The 24,359-nt window shown below is 29.6% G+C and overlaps 1 protein-coding gene across 1 annotated transcript in view; it reads right to left on the bottom strand.

Annotated features, from left to right (window-relative positions):
* The window catches only part of LOC107449837 (aldehyde dehydrogenase, cytosolic 1), a 36,835-nt gene extending 18,800 nt beyond the window's left edge, over positions 1–18,035 (bottom strand). The window contains exons 1-6 of the mRNA XM_087157271.1: positions 17,808–18,035; positions 16,889–16,993; positions 13,630–13,770; positions 12,562–12,688; positions 12,364–12,425; positions 9,393–9,635 (exon numbers count right to left, since the gene is read on the bottom strand). Of these exons, the coding sequence (XP_087013397.1) occupies positions 9,393–9,635; positions 12,364–12,425; positions 12,562–12,688; positions 13,630–13,770; positions 16,889–16,993; positions 17,808–17,852 (723 nt within the window). The 5' untranslated portion in view covers positions 17,853–18,035. The remainder of the gene's footprint in view (positions 1–9,392; positions 9,636–12,363; positions 12,426–12,561; positions 12,689–13,629; positions 13,771–16,888; positions 16,994–17,807) is intronic.
* Between the last annotated feature and the right edge of the window lie 6,324 nt (positions 18,036–24,359).

Raw genomic sequence — 24,359 nt, 5'->3', positions numbered from 1 at the left:
TTTTTAAAAAAAATTCTGTTGATGTACTTAGAAAATGTCAAACTGTTTTGACGTGGAAAATTTTTTTTTATTTTCAAAAATATTTAGAAACTGTTTGAACGTAACAAAATTTTTGAAGCTGAAAATAAATGATAATATAACGAGTCATACATGTTTGGTCAAGGAAAAATTGTTTCGATTTTTGAAAAATTTTCAAGTTGATTGTTTTTAAAAAAATAAGAAGCGACAGGTACTTTGAAAAATTCTGAATTTGTTTAGGCTTAAGTGTTTGCACCTAGAAATTTTTGTAATTTGCTTTGATAAAAATGTTTTAAAATTTTTAAAACTTATAATGATTCTTAAGTTGCTTGTATTTAGAGCATTTTATAAGTTCTTTCTAAATCACGGGTATATAAAGATTCGAAAAAGTATGGAATTTTCAATTTTTTAAGAAAAGTTTAAAATTATTTTTATTTTTGAAAACTTTTCAAGATAGAGAAAAAAATTTTTGTTAGAAAATCGAGTATATATTAAGAGCTACTAAGACCTTATCAGTGGGGTTGAAGTCTCATCCGTACTGAGATAGTCGGGTGTAGCGATTGATAACCTCTCGTATATAGGATTATTGCTACACCCGTCTATCGCAGTACGGATGAGACTTCAACCCCACTGATAAGGTCTTAGTAGCTCTTAATATATACTCGATTTTCTAACAAAAAATTTTTTCTCTATCTTGAAAAGTTTTCAAAAATAAAAATAATTTTCAACTTTTTCAAAGTACAAACCACTTTAGAATTTTTAAAAGTACCTGCAACATAATTTTTAGAAGTACAAACAATTTTAATATTTTTCAAAGTCTTAAAAAATTGAAAATTCCATACTTTTTCGAATCTTTATATACCCGTGATTTAGAAAGAACTTATAAAATGCTCTAAATACAAGCAACTTAAGAATCATTATAAGTTTCAAAAATTTTAAAACATTTTTATCAAAGCAAATTACAAAAATTTCTAGGTGCAAACACTTAAGCCTAAACAAATTCAGAATTTTTCAAAGTACCTGTCGCTTCTTATTTTTTTAAAAACAATCAACTTGAAAATTTTTCAAAAATCGAAACAATTTTTCCTTGACCAAACGTCTATGACTCGTTATATTATCATTTATTTTCAGCTTCAAAAATTTTGTTACGTTCAAACAGTTTCTAAATATTTTTGAAAATAAAAAACAATTTTCCACGTCAAAACAGTTTGACATTTTCTAAGTACATCAACAGAATTTTTTTAAAAAAAAAAATACTACCACTGAAAATTTTCTCAAAGTCAAAACAATATGAAAAATATTTCTGTCACTTTTAATAAATCCATTTTTTCCCAACTAAAATAATTTTTAATGTGCAAAGAATTTCAGAATAATTCAAAGTACAAAACGAGTCCAAATAAGTTTAAACTTTTTGAAATCCAAACTTCCGCGACACGTTATATACCTTTTTTTTTTCTAACTGCAAAAATTTTCACGTTCTAACAACTTCATAATCACTTAAGGTAAAGAAAATTATTAAATTTTTTAATTCGTAGCAATTTGAAAAAAAAAATTTAAGTACCAACATCTTCAGAATTCTAAAATTCCAATCTAGTCTTCAGAATTCAGAATGCTACTCTAAAAAATTTTAAAAATTTCAAAGTTAAAATAAATAAAAAAACTTTCCAAGAACAAACTTCTGCTACTCGTTATCTAGCTATTTTTTCCATCTTCAATGAATTTCTATGTTTAAACAGTTGCAGAATATTTCTAAGTAAAAATGGATTGAAAATTTTTCAAAGTCAAAAGTATTTAAAAATTATTCAAAGTTAAAACAACTTCAGAATTTTCGGAAGTAATAAACTTATCCGAGTTTTTGTAATTATAAAACATTTGAAAATTATTCCGAAAGCAAACATCAGCTGTTCGTTGGATAGCCGTTTTTTTTCCAACCTTAAAAAATTTCTATATTCACAAAACTTCAAAACTTTTCTAAAACCGACAGATTAACAATTGTTCTTAGTACAAAGAATTTGAAAATTATTCAAAGTCGAAACAAGTTGAAAATGTTTCTAACTTTAAACTTCTGCTACTCCATAAATACCTTTTTTCAAACTTTAGAAACTCTCAAGTTCACACATCTTCAAAATATTTTTAAGTACAAAAAAGAAAATAAACATTATTCAAAGTACCAACAACTTCCGATATTTTCCAATTACTAACATCAGAATTTTTCTGAGTGCAAACAACTTAAAAAATTTTCTAACTTCCAACTTCTGTGACACCTTATCGATCAGTTTTTTAAGAATATCAGAATTTTTCTAAGTGCCAACAATTTTTTAATTCTAAACATTTTCAGAATTTTTCAAGAACCAACATATTCAGAATTCTTCAAAGTATGAAAAATTTGAAAATTTTCGAAGTCGAAACAGTTCGAAAAATTTTCTATGATTAAACACTTGCTACTCCTTATATACCAGTTTTTTTTCTAAGTTTAGTCAACTTTAGGGGGGATAGGCAATTCGAAAATTTTTCGCAGTCCAAACAAGTTGAAAATTTTTCTGACTTCAAACTATTACGACTCCTCATATTTCCATTATTTCAGCTAAAAAAGAGATTTCTCTGTTCAAACAATTTCGGAATATTACGAAAACAGATTAAAGAAGTTTTGTGAGTACAAATAATTTGAAAAATTTTGGGAGTCAAAACAATTTGAAAGCAACATTCTGCGACTTCTTATATACCCATTTTTTCCTAATTAAAATAATTTATAATGTTCAAAGTATTTCAGAATATTTCGAAATACAAAACAAGTCCAAATAAGTTGAAAATTCTTAAACTCCAAACTTCTGTGACAACTTATATACCTTTTTTTCTATCTTCAACCAACTTCATAACCATTTCAGTACAGAAAATTTTTAAATTTTTAGTCAAACTAATTTAAAAAAATTTTTAAGTACCAGCAACCTCAGAATTTTTTTAAAATCAATTTGGAAATTTTTTAAGGTTGAAAGCAGATTTCCAAAACCAAACTTCTGCTACTCATTAATTAACCGTTTTTTTTTTCTAATTTCAAAAAATTTCAATGTTTAAACATTTGCAGATTATTTCCAAGTGCAACCAGTTTTAAATTTTTTTAAGTTCAAACAACGTCAGAATTCTTTTTAAGTACTAATAGTTCGAAAATGTTTCAAAGACTAAATTTCTGCTATTTGTTGCATTGCCGCAAAATTTTCTATTTCAAATAACTTCAGAATATTTCTAAAACCAACATATTCAGAATTTTTCAAAGTACGAAAAATTTAAAAAATTTACTAAGTCGAAATAATAAACAACTTGAGAAATTTTCTAAGAACCAACAACATCAGAATTTTTTAAAGTCCAAACTGTTTGAAAGTTTTTCTAACTTACAGCGTTTGCGATTCTTTATTTTTACACCTTTGTTTTTTAAGAACTTCAGAATTTTTAAAAATACTTTAAAAAAACTTCAGAATTTTTCTAGTTCTAAGCATTTTCATCATTTTTCAAAGTACAAATAATTTAAAAATTTTTAAAAGTAAAAACAATTTGAAAAAGAAAAAAAAATTCTGTTAATTTTTGTATATCAATTTTTTTCCGACTAAAATAACTTTCTATTTTCAAACAATTTCAGAATTTTTCAAAGTACAAATAATGTGAAAATTTTTCAAAGTCGAAACAAGTTGAAAATTTTTCTAACATCAAACTTTTGCATTTCTTAAGCACCTTTGTTACCAACTTCGAAAATTTCCAAATTTACAAAACTTCGAAAGACTCCTAATTTTGAAAAATTCGGAATTTTGGATAATTTGATTTTTTTAAAAATTAGTTCTAGAAAAATTTTATAATTTTTTTAATGTCAAAACTATTTGAAAGTTATTTAATGCACAAACATTTTTAAGTATCAATAACATCAGAAATTTTCTAAGTACAAACAGTTTGAAAAGTTTTGACTTTGTACTTAGAACTTCTGCGATTCCTTATGTACAAGCTTTTCCAACTTAAGAAATTTTCTATGTTTAAACAACTTCAGAATATTTCTAAACACAAACAATTTGAAAGATTTTCTAAGTCCTAACAATTTCATAATTTTTCTAACCTAACGCCTACAGATTCAGAATTTTTCAAAGTACAAATAATTTGAAACTTTTTTAAATTCGAAACAAGTTGAAAATTATTCAAGGTACAAACTTCTGCTACTCCTTAAATACCTTTTTATGCAACTTCAAAAATTTTCAAGTTTACTAAACTTCAAAATGTTTCTACGTACAAAAATTTTGAAGAATTTTCAAAGTCAAAACGATTTGAAAATAATTCAATACGCAAACAACTTCAGAAACTTTTTGTCAACAACACATCAGCATTTTTCTAAGTTTGAAAATTCCTGAAATTCCAAACAAGTTGAAAATATATTTATTTAACATAATCCGTGTTTTCAAACTAAAAAAAAATTCTATGTTCACACTACCTCAGAGTATTTCTAAGTACAAAAGTACAAAAAAGAATTGATAATATTTCAAACTCAAAACAATTTGAAAGTTATTCAAAGTACAAACAACTTAAATTTTCTAAGTAATAACAACATCAGAAATTTTCTAAGCACAAACAGTTGGAAATTTTTTTCCAACTGTTTCCTAACTTGAAACCTCTCCGATTCCTTATACTCCTGTCTTTTCCAATTAATTGTAAACGCTTAACAAAAACTGTTAAATTGCATTAAAATTATATAATAATAAGGTAGATTTAATATAAATGAAAAGTATTTTAAGTCATAGAAATATTGTTCTGAATAAAATGGAAACTATAATGAAGTAAATAAATAATAAAAAAAAATTTTTTTTCTAACTAAAGAAAAATTTCTATGTACGAACAACTTCAGAAAATTTCTAAAACCAACAGATTCAGAAATGTTCAAAGTATAAATAATTTTTAAAAAAATTTTCATAGTCAGAACAATTAGAAAAAATAAATAAAAACTTGTGTAAATTCTGGTATACCCGTTTTTTCCAACTAAAATAATTTTCTATGTTAAAACAACTTCAGAATTTTTTTAAGTACACATAATTTAAAAATTTTTCAAAGTCGAAACAAGTAGAAAGCTTTTCTAACACCAATTTTCTGCAACTCTTTAAATATCGTTTTTCCAACTTCAGAAATTTTCTCAGTAAAAACAGTTTTATTCTAACTTTAACTACCAATCAGAAGAGTTTTTGTATACACGTGATTAAAAACGAGACATACGTTTCGAAAAATCTATTCATAAAGTGATGTTATGAGCTTATTTAACTTTCTTAGCTTAATATCAACGACGCCAGTATTTTTATCGATATTTCCAAAAACTTTTTTAATCGAATTAATTTAAACGGAAAATGTTAATGGATCATAATTACACTATATCACTGACAATGAGTAGGCAAATTTAGGAAATTAACTCATAAACCATTTTATTCCACTGAATATGTATAGTTATCACTTAGAATGATTATTACACATTTACTGTAACAAATAATTAAATATAAACATCCTGACTGTGAAACTATTTCACCAGTTAGGAATTATTAGACATATCATTTAAAAATAATAAAAATGCCATCTCTAAAGAAGGGTTTATTTAGAAATTAAATCAATGTATTCATAATGTTTTATTGGGAAAATAAAAATTCACACATTAATAAAAATACGATAATCACATGACAAAAATATACTAGCTTGCGAAAAAATTTTAAGCCCCGAAAATAAAAATAATTCTTCGACTTTCCAATGAAAAAAAAAAAATCTTTTTTTCTGATAAAATCTTATCTGAAGAGGGGATCTCACAATTTCTCTCAATCTTAGAAAAATATCTATTGTCAAAGTATGTTTAGTTATATTTCCTCTACCGTGGCAGTAGTCGAATATGAATTAATTACTCTCATTGTTTACGAACACATCATTTGAACGCAACTAATACGTACAATAAATCAACCTCCCTTAGAATGATAATTTTTCCGTAATTTTTCATTTCATTTTAATAATAATTTTTTCAGCTGATGAGATGATAAAGCTAAACAAAAACTGTCAAATTGCATTAAAATTATAGAAAATAATAAAGTAAGTTTCATATAGAAAATTATCTTAAGTCATAGCTATGATTTTCTGAAGAAAGTGAAAATTATAATAAAATAAATAAATAAAATTAATACATATATTATAACGTCCTCTGATACAAACAAAGTTTCTAATGAAATTAATGGCAATGACGAGTTATAAGATTAATTCATTTAATGACTAACATTACACTAAAAAAAATTCTAAGTCCCAAAATAATAATAATTCAATGCTTTATAGAGATAGTACTCCAAAAGGGTAGATAAAAACCAACTTTCCGATAAAAATCTCTAAGTGAGGTAGTATCCCCTAGTGAGGCAGTATTCCAAGGTTTGAAAGTAATTTTTTTCCAAACTTTCATTTATGAATTATAAATAATAAAAATGTTATAAATTTTCAGAATTTAAATAAAGTTTTATTATTGTCCCCATTTTCATATATTTAATTTAAAGTCCTCTCAGCTCTAACAACAAGTTTTAAAAATATTCATTAAAGAACATACTTTTTCTATAGATAAATTTTAAGACTAGTAAGAATAAATAATAAAACGTTTCTTATCACGTTAGAGATCTCACTGAGAAACCTAATTAAATATAAACATTCTAATTATGAAACTATTTAATCAATAATTGAATTTTTAGACACGTAGTTTAAAATAAATAAAAATGTAATGCCCGAAGAAGAGTTCATTTTTAAAATTAATGAAATTATTACGCTTTATTGGGAATCCTTTATCTAAAGAAGGGATGTCGCAATCTCCCCCAATTTCAGAAAAATCTCCAAGTGAGGCAGAACCCCCGAGCGTATCTCAAGGTAGAGAGGTCATAGACCTTAAGTGCGGCAGTAGCCGATTCGCAAGTGCGGCAGAACCCCCGAAATTCCCCTACTCTCGCCAAAGAATAAAAGTTTACCATGCATATACATCAGATTATTCATGACTCATTATTCGTACATCAGATTATTCATGAACTCATGACGGTCGAAACTTACTACAATCTCAATTTTGCTTATGAACTGATACTTAATGCAAAAGAATTTTATTTTATTACTTTTTTCTAACTTAATGATATTTATGTTTCTAAAACTCTAATTCAATTCAATTTTGCTCATGAACTCGAACTTAATGCAAAACAATTTTATTTTACTACTTTTTTCTAACTTAATGATATTTATGTTCCTAAAACTCGTTTAAAAACCACGAGTATCCAAATAAGACACACTTGATTTTATTTATATTCCTTTAAAACGCTGAATAGGTGACGTAGTCTATGTGTTACGAAATTATCCATGTTGGTTTCATTTGTGCTGGCCTAATATATGAAACCAAAGATAAATAATTATTTAAGGCCTTCCATAGCCTCCCAATGAAACTAATTTTTTATTAAATATGGCTGTAAGCTGTACTATGGTAGTTTATCGCGGTGACGATATTTTAAAATATATTTACTTATCTTTTGGAAGACTTTCTTTTAGTTTTATGGCTTAAAACAGTTTATTTTTTCTTCTTTATTTTTTTTTTTCTTTTCAAGTTTGAAAAACCGATGTTCCTTTGACTTTTGAACGTATGAATTCCAAATTTGGTGTGAATCAGTTAAGAACTTCGGATTTATATTAGGTACATATAAAAAGAAATATTTTGTTTAAAATACATGGATAGCGTTATTTATTGCATCGATTATATTTTTATTGTTTTATCGATTTATTTTTAGATGTGTTAGGAATGAAAAATAAATGCATGGGGGGTTCTTAAGCTGTGTTTCGTGAAAAAATTTCCAATGCGCCATAAAAATATAGAACTTTTTTTTAAATTAAAAATTAAAATCTAAGAAAGAATTGGTCAAAAATCTCAGATAAAGAAAGCGGAGTATCATTGAGAAATTGTCAACGAAAAGGAATTGATGGAATCCCAGCAAATGGAATACGTAGGCAACTTTGGGGTCAGTAGCCTGTCTTATTATTAGCTGCTGCCGGTTATCGGTTCCGGCGTATATCCGCATGGACTCAGTAAATAATAAAATGATTTTTATGTTGGGCTGATAATACATTAAGAATTTCTAATTTTAATCAGCATTAATGAAATTATGCCGATATCAAGATTACGATTAATTTTTAGTCAGTTTTAGAATACTACAAGCGAGTGGAAACATAATACATGTCGTTATTAAAAACCTTATCAACCCACGTGTAAACGACATTACTGAATTCCTGTTTGAAAAATCGGCTGCAAAAGTGATCGATATAATTCTTTCTTCAAATGACACAATTTGGAAACTTTAGAAAAGAATGTGTACGCTATTTTAATTTCTCTTATAAAATTCCCTAGCGTTCCGCTTTAAAATAATTAATCAACCAATTATACTGGTTTGGCCAGAAAGTCTTATTTATACGCTGTACATAGTAGGGGGCTTTTTTCCAGATCAAACTTATTCAAGAAATTTTATTACTTTTTGTCAATTGTACGCACACAATTATTAGGTTAATGATACAAAAGATTTTCTTACTACAGCAACTTAAGAATTTCTTATACACCAAAACAGTCCAATGCATTGCCGATATCTTAGAAAAGGTGTCATTTGTACCAATCAATAAGTAAGAATTTTGTAAATTTAGTAACTTAAATGTTTTTAAAATAAAGTGCATTCGGTTAGAATAACATAACGACAAAATTATTCCTTTTTTAACAAAAAAAAAAATTTAAGTAGCCAACAAAATAAATATTGTTTTAGTAAAAAGGCAAAGTTTCTTAGAATTAAAAATATATGATGTAGAAAATAAACTCAGTGTATTAAATGAATACTTTGAAAACAACTGGTATTAAAAACTTTCCAGCTTTTCCATTGATTGAGATATTATACTCGCAGTATAAATTTTGTATGCATTCAGCGGACACAATTAACGAGAGCTTTAATTATGATCTGGTCAAACTGTGCAAAAAGCTTGATTTGTATTGTATTGTAAGAGAAACTTCTTTTTCAATTAAAGTGGTTACAGGCTTTATTTGTGACCAGGTGACAAGAAATTTCAGATAGAAGCCTCATTTAGAATACCAAAAAGATAATTTCTTTGCATTACGTTTTTCGAACACAACTCATTACTGATTTTTTTCGTCAGCTATTTGGATTATAAGTCTGAAATTTCACGTTTTTGGCAATCACCAATACGAGCCTATAATTCTTCAATCAGAACAGTAAACTTTAAGAAGATAAAGTATATATATTTTAGTTCCTTCGACTAAAAACATCAGATTAAAATTAGAAGTTGTTTCCATCAATGGAAGTATTATAACTAACCTCTGATATTCCCGTATAAGAAACGTTGTCTACATCTGAATGGGTGACAAGCACTTTACCGGCTGTATGACCATGACCTGGCACTATATTGACAACTCCAGGAGGAAAACCTGCTTCTTTCATCAAACTAACAAGGTAAAGAGGAGTCAATGGTGTCTGCATTGCAGGTTTCAAGACTACAGTATTTCCTGCAGCAAGGGCTGGACCAACATTGTTGCTTACAATAAGAGCTGGAAAATTCCACTGAAATACAACGGAGTTTTCTTTGACTGTTACAGAATAAGGAAAAAGTAACATCAAAAATTTCTTTTTATACCATAATAAATGACTTCTGTAATCTGTGACAGATAAGTGTTATCATTTGTTTCTATATTATGCAATATCTTTACAGGCTATAAAAGCCCAGTGGTTAGAGAATCGAACCGAGGTTCGATCCTCGATACCGCTAAAACCCACCGAGTACATGCGATATACGTGCTCGTAAAATTTGTGGAATCGAAAGCCGTGTGGTCGCTCACTGTTCAGTGTCATCGGTACAGGGATCTGGAGAAAATTTCCTTCCCTTCAGATCAAAATCAAAATTATAGAAGTAGCCTCAAAAATTAGTGGTTTTGCCATCTATCTGGGGGGGGGGTTCTGAGCTAAGACGCACTTTCACCCTTGCGGTGCTCTCTTGTCAAACGAAAGGGGAGCCAGACTAAATTCGAAAAGGCCAGTGGCAGGCGTATATTATTTTTGAATAAAAAAATATAGAAATAATCGGTCCTGATTAACCAGCTTTAGAACATCATGAAAAACTCAGATAGTTTTTTGCTTTTGGTCTGAAAATAGACCTAATTATTATTAGAATTTGATACACAAGTTTGCTCAGAAGACAGAACACTACTTTTACCTGTATCAGGTTCACAAAAATATTTTCTCTTCCTTTAATAAAGGAAAACTACTTTTTAAGAAATCAAGAGAAAAAAATTTTCCCAACAGATGCCACATATATTTAATTTTTTATGTCACAAGGATATTCCTTAAAAAGAAAACGGTAACTCATATGCTGTGCCTAATTTGAAAGTGTTAAAAACGGGTTCGTACGCATGCTCGTCTGTTATGCTTTGCCCTTAGAAGACAATAGAAATTATACAGAGTTTCATTTTTGTGTTGCCACCACTCTTTCAATTTAAGCTATAAAGCTGTATACCTATAGCAATAAATTTTGAAGTGTGCATCTTTAGTCATTCGATATACATAAAAATTACCAGAAAAATAAGCTATCTTCAATGTCTCGTGTACCTGGAATTACAGTTTTAGCTGTGCTATGATTTGATTTTTTAGGTGGTTAATATCAATAATTGTTTCATTGTCATTCTAATAAACGGATGAGAAAAAACCTACATTTTTCACTAACGTTTAAAAATAAATTTTTCATGAGGCTGCAAAATCTTGAAATTTTTCTCCGATGATTTTGTAAATGCGTTTTAAATATCCTTATAATTTGGAAGCAACTAGGAATATTTTCTAATGAGTTATCTTTGGTGACTGATGCACGTTAAATCTGTCGGGGTCACAAAGTCTTCCAAGTTTCCATAACAAATCAATACCTCTGGTGGTACTGATCCCGGAGATCTCTTGTCTTCCGGATTTGGATCAAAATTATAAGGATACGGAGTTGAACATTGGTAGTCGTAAACCCAGAATTGGGTCGGCTGTTCAACGACGGTTATAAAATAAAATAATGGCTCAGGGGATTGAGCGTTCGTTTGCCAATGAGGTAAACCGGGTTCGAATCCCAGCGATGGCTGGTCGATACGAATTCTGCATCCGGCATGCACAGACCACGGTACTGACGTAAAAGATCCTCAGTTGTAGACGGATCATGTATTAGAGTCCCCTTGCAGTCGGGCTAACCGTGGAAGGTTTTCGTGGTTTTCCTCTCCCTGTAATGCAAATGCGGGTTAGTTCCATCAAAAACTCCTCCACGAAGGCAAATTTCACACCATATTTGATCCAGGAGTTCCTTTGTTTTCTGGATTGGGTTCAAAATTACAAGTCTGCGAAGTTGGACATTAATAGTCGTAAACCCAAAAAATTGGATTGGCTGTTCAATGACTGTTATAAAATAAAATATAACGAGTTATCTTATTATAGATTTTGTAAAAGCTATCAGCATACCTAATTCATGCTTTCTTATTTCAAAATTAAAAAGTTTATTAAATAAATTTATTGCAACGCTTACACTTTTCCAAAACGACTAATATTGTCTCACATAATCAAAATTAAATATCATGTTTCGGAATTAAATGACAATATTTGTAAGAAAGAGAGAGAGAAAAAAAAATAGTGCGTGGAGTCCTTCCGAGCGGAAGAGGCTAAACTTCGCAACCTGCGACGTTAATTGTAGAAGAATCAGCAGTCGTAGAAGGATCACTAGTTCTATTCAACGACTCTTTTTCCCGCTCCGCTCGCTTCCGTGCTCTGTAATCACGGTAATATTGTGCATTTTTCCCTCGTGGACCTCTTGAACCAGTGGAAGTGCTTGTGGTTGCCTCATCGTCTCTTTCCCTGGAAAATGTATTTGTATTAATAATGCATGTGAGTGAGTCATAATGTAATTTCAGAAGAGAAAACCCAACAATCAATTGATATTCACAAGAGACGTACCTTGACATAACCTTAAATCCGTCGCATTGTCCGTGGGATTGTTTTCACTCATTTTTTACAATTGTTATCCACTAAATTTGAAAATGAAAAATACTACCCTATTAAATTATATGTGTATCAAAACAAACTAAAAAAATATTTCTAGAAAAACAATACTTTTATTATTTTTATGCTAGTGAGAGCCAAAACAATATGAAAATGAATGAGGGAAAACTGGATCCTACCACGTGATTTCCCGGCCAATAAGAATGTAGCGTTAAACGTTTAACTCAACCTTGTTGGAAGTCGCATAAGAAGTATAACTTCAGAATACACTTACTGATAAAATAAGAGCACATATCCCAACTGGTTCCACACGAGTGTAAGCAAATGAATTTCCATCTAAAAATGTTCATTTAATGAGATTAAAATTTATTTAGCTCATAATTATGGATCCATTAAGAATCCAGGTAAAAATAATGAGCAGTAAATGAATAAATGAAATGCAAATAAGAGAATAATGGTCTAAAATATTTACCGACAGGTATAGTTTTCCCGTGTATTTTATCTGCACATCCTGCATAATATCGAAGAGTTTCAAGAGAAAAATTTATTTCTCTAACTGCATGCTTGAATGGCTTGCCATTTTCCAAAGTCAGGAGATTCTAAAAATTTATTTAAACAAAATTTTTATACTGTGAAGCACCTGGAAACTTCGCAGAGGTTCTTTAAAACATTTTCAAGAACAATTAGAGGATCTTAAAAAAAAATTTAAAATTTGCATCAAAACTTCTAAATTCAAAATAATTTTTCTGATTTAAATACGTAATTTTATTTATTTATTTATTATTTTTTTTCCAATACCCACCTTGAGAATGACCTTTTGTCATACAGACATCTGAAGGGCAAATTTGTTGGTCACTCTTTCAGTGGTACCATATTATGTGGGTAGTATTTAAAACAAAAAATTGTTGTAGCAGTTTGTAACTGCTTGATTTTAGTTCAAAGGTAATTTTAAAATTGTGCTACGTATTACAAATTAGATAATCTATGCTACATATATTGAGAGTTTCTAATGCCACCCCCTCCAATAAAAGGCCAAGAGGAAGGCCCAAAAAGAGATGGAAGGACTGTGTGGATGAGGATTTTGCCATCCTAAAAGTAAAGAACTGGAAAACAATTGCTGGGAGAAGGGCAGAATGGGAAAAGCTTCTGAGGAAGACCCAGGCTCACAAAGGGCTGCCGTGCCAATGCTGATGATGATGATGCTACATATAACACAATTTTCACAACTAAATAAACTGAAATTATATTCAATTAACGGTTGGTTTAATTGGAGCTAAATACGCTGTACAGAAGGTTGGAACATAGCAATTTAGCTGTATCAGAGAAATTGAAAATGGTGCAACTTATAAAATACAAAGGTACTTAAAAAATACTAATGTGTATAAATCTACACTTACAAGAAAATAATAATAATAATAGTTACTGAATTCATTTGTATTCTTAAAAGTGTAATTTGGAATTTTATTGCAGTAATTTAAATTACTTAAAGTAAAACGACATCAAAAGTGCAAGTTTTTTTAAAAGTGACCTATATACTTACTGCTAAATATTCCATATCTCGTTCGACCAAATCTGCAAATTTAGATAGCAGTCTACCTCTTTCGTATGCATTCATCGTGCGCCAAACAGATCCATTTTTAAAAGCTGTTTTAGCTGACGCCACTGCTTTATCAACATCAGCCTATAATCATAAAAGTTTATAAATTCATTTAAATGAATCCATTACTCTGGACGAATCGTTCAAATTTCTTCCATAAAATGTAGGAGCTATCTATATGTATTCAGTGATCACTACAAACAGACCAGCTATCTATTACAGCCATGGTTGCTATTTTATTTAAAGACTATCTATAATACATAACAAAAAGCTATTGCAGTTAGGAGCTATCTATAACTCATTAAAGAGTAACGCGATACATAAAAATATTAGTTTCGTTACCGATTATTTTCGAGATTTACAATTAATTAATTTTGGTCATTGTACAAATTAAAATTCAAAAAAAAAGTTTTTTTTTTTTTTTATTTAAAGCTTAAATTAATGGAGAAATGATACTTATTCGTATATATAAACCATAGAAATTGCACTGGGGTTGGACAAAAATACGGAAACACTTCTGTATTAACTTTATGTAAACAATATTTCTTTTAACGGCAAATGTTTTGGACGATTTTACATGGCAAAACTGTTGACGCAATTTGAAAGATCAGGCTTGAAGCTTTTAGAAATGATGTATTTTTTACCCTTGCTAAATTCGGATTAATCAAAATGAGGAGATGAAGTTATATTAGGATATTTTCTTTCTAACTTTAATGCCGCCAATTTTGAAGTCATTCTATAGGATTGCGATATTTTTATAGGAATGATTTTAAAATTATAGTAGTTTTGAAAAAGAAAAAAAGCTTTTAACTTCATACGCTTATTTTGATCGAGGCAAATTTTTTACGGGTAAAAAGACACCATTTCTAAAAGTTTCAAGCCTAATCTTTTAAATTTTGCAACGGATAATCTTCTAAAATATTTGCTGCTAAAGAAAGATTGTCTTCATTTAATTAGAGTTGGTATCTTATTTTTGTCCAACCCTCTATAATCCAACCTCTGTAGGTAATAGTTATATATAGTTAAAAAGTAAAATTATATTTATTTCTTCTTATTCCGGGACATGTTCTGAACTTTTTTTTCAAGTACAGTTAAATTTTTTTCAAATCCAAGTAATCGTTTATTTTGTTGCAATTAACATTTAACAAAACGTTCTTACAAAAAGCTGCAATTATTATAGATTATACAAACAAATAATTCTTTAAAAAAAAATATCGACTTTTAAGAATGAAGGATTGAGATGATTGAAAGGCAACCACAGGGATTAGTAAGCGAAACTCAATATAAATTAAAATGATATTAAAAATACTTATAGCAGTAGTGTAAAGTGTTGATAAATAATAATTACAACTAAAAAAATTATATTATGCATAAACTAAACTAAAATAGTAAGTTTATTTCAATTAAGTAATAATACTTAAAGTAAATAAGTTCAATTAAGTAATAATACTTAAAATTTGTTTCATTGGAAAATTGATTGATTGTTCTTAAATTTTCTTTCATTAACTTTTCTTAAAAGAAACAACTTTCCACAACTTTTCTTAAAAGAAAGTAATAAATCTTTAACTGATTAACATAGCCTTCACATAAAAGTGATAATCATAAAATATTTTCGTTCAACCAATATACTATCGAAAGTTTTTGTATTTTCCATGCTTTTAACTTAAAAAATAGCTGTTGTGGTTTTTGGAGTTTAAAAAAGTAATAAAATTAAAAAAAATTCTTTATGAAGTTTAGGAAAATTATCGGGTGGGGGAAAAAGTGCCCCCATGGAGTTTTTGGAGCCCGCTCCAAATTTTTTCACCTTTTGAGAAGTTTATCGTTTGACATTTAACGGTTGTTAATTGAGTATTTGCACTTCGAGAAGAAGAAGATCAAACATACCCACGCATGTAGCCTATAACGGCAGCACCAGCTGATCGTCGATAAACAAAATGGCGTGTCAAAGTTGAGCTAAGTTTTTCCAGATTCCACATATGTTAGAATGTTATTTAACGTGAAATTAACTAAATACACCGCTATCGCTCATTAAATTTGTTGAAATATATTTCTTTCTCAGATTTATTATTTGTTTATGTATTAAATTGTAACACGTGATATATTTTTGTTTTGTGCAACTCTCAGCTTCGATGCAAAATTTGTTCGCTTATGTTCATCATGGCTTAGTGCCTGTCTTTGTGTTAAGTAAGAAATATATGGTGAAAGAATTGAAATCATTGTGAACGAATCTTTGCGAAGGATTATAGAATGTATCACTTAAAAGAATTGATACTTGACGGATTAAGTTAACTCGAAATAGAATGGAAAGAACAGTTGCTAACATAAACAAAGCCACGTTTTAACAGCCAATCAGGCTCGAGATACCCACACTACGTCACTTGCAGGTATCCCATTGTTTTACGTTTGATTTTTTCTATTGATTCAATTTATTATTTTCATGTAAATCAATATTTAGAATATTTCTTTCAGAAAATTAAACTTTAGGAAAAAAATTAAAATAAATTAGAATAAAATACAATTCACGATTTTTCCAAACTTAGGGAACACTAAATTCGGTTTGATCACCTCACTTTAAATGTAACAATCTAATTCTCAATTTCTAAATATATATTATACATACATTTTTATTTGATGAAAAGGGCCGGTGCAGAATAGGAGGATACTTAGCATTAAAATTAAAAAAATTGGTTTGAAAGCATTTGAATTCTACACAAAATCATCGTTTATTAAAACAAAATGAGGAGAAAAAGATAGCTCTACTTTTCTCTTAAAGTAAAAATGAATTAAACGTATTTGTTTATTTTCGAACGACATCGTCAGAACAGTTTGAAAAGCTCCGTGACGAGAAACTGAGCATTGAGAAAAAAACATACCTCTTATTATGTTATGTTTTGTTTTGTACAGACAATATTTATGTCAAATATTTATGTTTTGTTTGGATTTTAACATTAAAAGGAAGTTAATATAACTCATAGTGCTTCTCCGCCATTATTTTTTGATAATATTGCTTTGTCGGACACTCGTAACAAAATTTCTTACGAAATTCTGGTGGGACAAAAACTTTCGATATTAATAACAGAAATATCGAGTATAATACTATAACGGTTCAATAATAAATAAATAAAATTGAAAAACAATGCTACGGTTTTTAAAAATTGGTAGAAATGAAAAATTCATTCGTTTTAACATACAAAATTTTCACCTTATCCCCTTCTTCAACATCACAAATTTTCTCATTGGTTGATGGATTAAAAACAGGAATCTTTTTCCCACTCACCGAGTTCTGCCATTCATCGTTGATGAAAATCTGAAGAACGAAATCAATTAATAAATAAAATACATTTAATGGACGACACGAAGCAGGCACTTTAATTAGGAGCACCTAACAATTTTATACAAAAGAGCACCTCAGTGTTAGCGCTAAAAACAACTGATCAGAATCGGTTGAATCAGTTCTTGAGAAATGAAAATTTAAAATTACTACAATTAGTAATTTTATACTTCAGAAATTATTCTGCAAATTTGGTTAAAATTTTGAATTATGCCATTCAAAACTATATTTTAAAATGAGATCGAAGTTTGCATACTTAACAATTCTAAAGTTTTCCAGTCGTTGTTAAAATTAGAACCATTTCATTACAAGCACCAAACCGTTTTATTCGAATGAGCGTATCAGTGTTAGCGCCAAAAACATTTGAATAGAATCGGTTAAATAGCTTTTGAAAAATGAAAATTTAAAGCTACTACTATTAGAAATTTTATATTTCTGAAATTTGTCAGAAGATTTAGCTCACATTTTGAATTTTTTCATTGAAAACCACTGTATTAAAATGAGGTAGAAGTTTGCTTATTCAACAATTCAAAGCTTTTCCATCCTTTATTGAAACTAAATGCAAAATTTTTAAAATAACAGTTACAAATTATTTTTCTAGGATTTATAAAATGAATTTAATTATAAGTGCAAGAGGTTTTTGAATAACTTTAAAAGTTTTAGAGACCACGTAAAAAAAGTGAAAAAAGAAAACTAAAATCCAAACAGGTGAAAACAGGTACTAAAATCCAAGGCATGGCCCTGGCATTGGAAGAAAAAAGTATAACATGCTTTAAAATTTTAAACTTACCTTAGTGTATTTTACTTGAACTTGAGGATTAGGTTTAAACGTCATTGTAGAGGTAAAAAAAAGCTGAAAACTTCAGAAAAAAAAAACTTTATATTATTCTTAATGACATTACAAAATCTGTATCCGATTTTTCCTTTCTTTTATATATATTGAGAAGAAAAGCATATATCACGCACGAGTTAAAAATGTCAGGATTTTGCCCTTGACGTTCTCAGTTGCAGATAGCTTCAAATCCCTCAGTATGTCATAATTTTATATATAATGATACTACTCTTCTCATCGTATTTATGTTTCTCAGAAACAAACATTGCCGGTCGAGAAATTACATGATAAATTGGTAATTAAGACGAGAGGAAAATGACTGGGAACAGATTGCCATTTCAGTATGCAGAACTTGTAGAAGAAAGATCTTAATTCTTTTTAATTTGTTTAGCTAATAGGAAGAAATCGTCCTCAATTAAAAATATTATCTTAATCTTAAAAGCAGTTATAAAGGTCTCCTTCAAACAGAAAAGAGATTTTACTTCTACCATGTTATATCCTGCTGAGAATTACATCAAGGTGATTTCCAAATTTATTTTTAGTAACTTATAAACATTTTAAAATATATATATATATATATATATATATATATATATATATATATATATATATATATATATATATATATATATATATATATATATATATATATATATATATATATATATATTTTTTTTTTTTTTTTTTTTTTTTTTTTTTTTTTTTTTTTTTTTGTTACTTCATTTTGTTCATGGGAATGAGTTCGATTGAGCCTTAGTCACTAAGTTTTAAAATTTAGGGTTGTAAGTAATTTTAAAACTTGAAAGTTGAAGATGTTTCAAAAATGCGAACAACCACAAAATTAAAAAATTAGTGACTTTTCCAAAATATTGATTAGCTGCTTAATGAATATAGAAATTGCGTTTCATATTATTCTCCTTAGGTTAACATGGAGAAAGTACAATTTCCATTTTCTGTCTGAATTATCATCTATTAGATAGATGTCAGAGTATACGTTAGATAGTGCAAACATCTAAATCATCTAATTGGCAAAACCAGGTCATAAAAAAGTTCGAATTTGCGGTAAATTGTTAAATAACCTTCCTCATAGTAAGTGGTAAAGGTAAAATCAGTTCACATAAGCTTGCTCGTTCTTTAATTCTTTTAGAACGTAGTTCAGAAATCAATGGCGGTTAAAATAAAAACAATTAATTATGTATTGAAAGGCAAAATTCTTGGAAAAGTGGTACTAATTCGTTAAGACGAAACATCAAAGTCACCTTACTGTTATTGACTCCAATGACATTTAATTAATTTAGGTTGGTAGACATATTTTTTATAACCGCCGTTGATCAATAGACCCAATTTTGAGTTAACGACTACGAACGTTCAACTCCGGACCCTTCTAATTTTGAACCTAATCCAGAAAGCAAGGGAACTTCTAGATCAACTATTGGGAAAAATTCGCCTTTGTTGAGGTCTTTTTGATGGAACTAACCCTCATTTGCGTTACATGGAGAAGAAAACCGCGAAAACCTCCCACGGTTAGCCTCGCCGCAAGGGGACTCTAATCCACGATCCGTGTACCACTGAGGATATTTTACGTCAGCACTGTGGTCGGTACTAGAACTGGGTGCGGAATTCGTCTGGGATCCATCACTGGGATTCGAACCCGGATCACCTGATTGGAGGGTGAACTCTCTATCCCCTGAGCCACCACGGCCCGTAGATACACATTGAAATAAAAGAAAAAGCTATGCACTAAAAAGAAAAAAAATGCGAAATTAATGGAGTAAATGTTTCCTTTGGAGGAACCGCAAAAAATAGCACACTGTTACTGAAACAATAATTAATTAATTAATGCTGGTAGTATGTATTAATTGCAAAAAATAGCATACTGTTATTGAAGCAATAATCAATTATTTAATGCTGGTAGTATGTATTAATTGAAATTTAAAAAAATAGCATATGTTCTAAAAAGTACAGTCAATTAAGAAAAGATTCTTTTTGGGAAACTGTAAAAAATCGCCAAAAGACGCTTAATTAATCTTGGTAAGGAGTACTACTGGTATAATGGTAATCGGTGTAGTTTTAAAAGGAATTCTACGACCGAATTTCTATAGATTCAGAAAATATTTTTTCTCTTGGTAGCAAGGATAGTGTATTATTAACTTTGTCATGATTTTTAATTAAAAGAAATTTTTTCTCACTGCCACTTATAAATATTTTAAAGAGTATATCTATATGGTCACGCTCTAAAGTCTTTATCAGGGTCTTATAAGAATTCAATTTGTTTTTAAAATTTTGGCTTTAGTTAGATATTAATGATAAATGTATTTTGCTCAAAACTCAAATGTTGAAGATAGTTATATAGCTACCAAGTAAGTTATTATCTAAATATATTTGGTAATTATTAAAACTGCATCAACATTGAGCAGTTTTAATCCCGATACTGAGGATACCTACGGCCTCTAGAAAGGGATATATACCGGAGAAAATTACTTGACACTGGTAAATCATGACTATCATAAGTTGGACGCGAGTAATGGCACCATACTAAGTGACGTTGAATACAGTTGATCTTTTTTCTTTGAGACGAGATTTTAAAAAAAAATTTAAAAAAATGGAAAAAAAACGTGTTTTGCTTGATTTAGTTTAAGACTATCGGGTAGGACAACATGTAACAGTAAATAAAATAAAAAATTTAAATTATTTTAGCTTTATTAGCTGTGCTGGAATATGCCCTTCAGTTTAGTGGATAATTTCGTAATGTTGTTCTATAATGATTTATTAATTATTTCCCTTTTTTATTCATTCCGTACGAAGAACGGGTATTCAGTTATAATTATGTAATATAATAGTTAAATGAGTAAATTAAATAAAATACTAATGTCTCATCTTGAACAAAATTAAATTATGTAATATAAAATTCTAACAGATTGTTCTATTGAACTTGGTATTATAAGTTGTTGACAGACTGTATTCCTATAAAAGCTCACTAACAATTTAGTTTATTGTGAGCCATGCAAAATGTGAGATGTAGATTGTGAACAATGATAATCGTATGTCTAAGTTTATGTAATTTTTTTTTAAGTCAGACTTTAATTTTTATGAATAGATAAAAAGAATAATAATTAATGAATAGTTTGTTACATATTATTTGATGGAATATTATGCTACCGAAGACCATATGTTAACAAATATTCCATGACTAGCTTAAAGCATCTCCCCACCAAAATTACAGCTGTAGTTTAATATACTATTGATTCAAGAAATAATATTCAGTACTGATTAAAGATTTGAGGTGCACTTCACACCAGAATATTTTAACAAACGATAGCTATTTAGGAAAATTTACTTCTTTCTTATGCATTTATTTTATAATTTAAAGTTTTTTTTTCTGAATGTACCTATAATTACGGAATAAATTTTTTATTAAAAAAAAAATTGCGTCATTTTATATTTATATCATTTACCATTCCGTAACCCAAGAAGAGAAACAAAAGAATTTAAACTTTATTTACATTTGAGCCCAACCAATTTGTATTATTTTACTTAAAAAGCCTTTTGTTGCAATAGCTTAGTAGTTTTTCTTTTTTCTAAATTTAATAAGTATTTGAATATTTATTAGCAATCGAATTCGTAGAGTAAAAGTAAATATAACAGAATAACATTAAATCACCCTAATGAATTATTATGCTTCTGAATGCTTACTATTTTTAGAGACATGACAACAACATATTCGAAGCATTTGCTTACTTTTTTTTCTTGCTTTAACCACCCCTTAAGTTTAGGCTCTTGTATATTATTTAACAAATTATAATAATAACATATTTTTCTTACGTGGCACTATAAACTCGGATAATTTCGAAATATTGAAAACACTTACTATTCATTTTGTTAGGTTGTCTTAAGTAGTATCTCAAGTAGTGATATTAAAGAGTTAGCTATACCTTAAATATTTCATTAGAATAATTTGTATTTTTATAAAAATAAAAACTCAGTTACGTGTAATTTTAATCAGTAACTTTGTAATTTTTAGCATAAACGGTGCTGTGCTTCCGTGTACTGTCATATACAAATGAATGTCATATACCATGAAATACAATGAACGGGAATTTTAGTAGCCCTTTGGGCCACCTCCAGCGCAAATGCAGGATGCGTTACGGTCGGGCATTGAGTCATACAAGTACCTTATGATGCCATGCGGCATTTTGTTCCATAATATTGAGTATTGAGTATATAGTAAAGTGCGGCGAGCTCTCTGCTCATCGCTTATAGCTCTGCGTTTCAATAGGTAAGGCTTAATTTAGCCTATCAAGATTTATATGAGCTCTCAGGCTCTTCTTCAAATTGAACATGCTTCCACCGAGTCCAACAGGGAACTCCTTTGTTCCATAGTTGCTGTATAAACACCGCTAAATCGACTAAACTTGGAGGCTGTCCAATTCATCGTTCTAAACAGGCTCGATCGGTGACAAAACTGGGGATCGAGCAGACTAGGGAGGGGAGGTAATGAGGCGGAGGCGAGGGGCCTGTGAGACTCCTGCTGCGTGTGACTGAGGATTATCGTGTTGGAAATGTCATCAGGATTATCTTGTTGTCATGAGTGGCAACAGATATATTTGAAGGATGTCACGGATGTACTGCCGGTCTGTCATAGCACAGCGGATCAATATTAGTGATTAGATGGAGGCAATTGTGTTGTATGCGATGGCACCGCGTACCATAATACCAGCATATCACCAAAGTCAAACATCACTGGCTGTGGTCAGTGTGCGGATGGGTGACCACTTGGATCAGTCTATGTAGGGACCGAGGGTGTGCGGTATTGGTCCTTGTCGTGTATTTAGCCGTTCGAGGCTATGTTTACGAACTATCACGCCTACGCAATCGAATTGGGACTTTCCCTCTAAACGTTTCAGTTTGTATTCCTCATCTGTTAGCGTTGCGTTAAGACGCATCTTTTGTATTCTAAATTCTAAATGTTGTAATTAATTAATAAATAGTGCTTGTTAGATATAAGAGTGTTATTTCCTAAAACCCCACGCTATGGGACAGCACACTGGCGACGAGTTGGTGAATTTTATTTTCCAATAATACAAAAATCATCGCTTGAAAAAGTTACGTTTCAAAGTGAAACTAATTTGGATTAAGGTTTCAAGTACCTGAAGATAGGTAATATTTTTGCTCTTGAAGACTGCTCCAGGTAGGACAATTTATTTCTTTTTCCAAATGGAGGACCTCATCTCTCAATTAGTTGAACAAAATAAATTGTTAATGTCGGCGCTGCAGCCGAAAGACGAAACCAGAAACAAAAGTAACGTTACTGGTGTGAATTTCGAGAAATTCGATGATTCCCAAGAGACATTTGAATCTTTTTTGGAGCGGTTTGAGGCTTTTTTGGACATACAAAATGTTCCAAATGAAAAACGAGCAAAAACATTAATTTCCAGCTTATCAGCAAAATTGTATAATTTGTTAAAAAATTTGTTGGCTCCCAACAATCCAGCTGAAGCTGATTTTGAAACCTTAAAAAACACTCTTAAAGATCATCTTCACCCAAAACCATTAATTATTCCTAGCAGACATATTTTCCTTAATCGTAAACAACACGAGGGAGAAAGTATTAATGCTTATTTAGCAGAACTTCGTTCATTGGCAATGCCATGCAATTATAAACAAGAACTGCTGAACACTATGCTGCGGGACGTTTTTGTGAGCGGTCTCCGTGATCGTGCCACATTAGACAGACTTTTTGAAGAAGATGATATAGATCTCGAGCGTACTGTAAAAATTGCTTTGGCCATGGAAAAGGCTAGTAAGAGCACCCAAGAAATAATTGGGAAGGCAACAGAAATTAAAGAATTTAAGGCTAACAGGAAAAAAGAACCGAAACAATTCTGGTCTAACAAAACGAAAGGAAAAAATAACTTTGCATGTTATCGGTGTAAGGAATCGAACCATTCCTCAAGGGAATGTAAATACAAATCTGCAACATGCGGCTACTGCCATAAGGTTGGACATCTAACAAAAGCGTGTTTTTCTGCCGCTAGAGCAAAACAATATAAACATGTTAACCAGAAACAAATTGACACTGAACCCGGATGTTCACGTGAAAATACTATATCCGTACCGTTACACGCATTAAATGACAAAACATTTAGCGAGGAATTACCTAAAAGACCACCAATAATGATTAAAGTAAATATAGAAAATTCTCCCGTTCAAATGGAGGTCGACACTGGAGGAACAGTATCGGTTATGAGCATTAATAGGTTTCGAAAAATCTCTAATAAAAAGATAAAACCTACTAAACTGATTTTCAAAACCTACAAGGGAGATGAGGTTGTACCGCTTGGATATGTTTCTGTTAAAGTTGATTATAATAATATATCATATAACTTAAATTTATATCTAGTTAAAGAGAATTTAGATACTATTTTTGGTAGAGAATGGCTTTATGAAATTCCATTAAATTGGAACACCATTAAAACAATTAATACTGTAAATACTAAAGTTAATTTCGAT

The sequence above is a fragment of the Parasteatoda tepidariorum genome, chromosome 2 (genome assembly GCF_982258835.1).
Source record: "Parasteatoda tepidariorum strain Cologne lab strain chromosome 2, Ptep-v5.0, whole genome shotgun sequence".
Taxonomy (NCBI): domain Eukaryota; kingdom Metazoa; phylum Arthropoda; class Arachnida; order Araneae; family Theridiidae; genus Parasteatoda; species Parasteatoda tepidariorum.
This window is presented reverse-complemented; position numbering and strand designations above follow the sequence as displayed.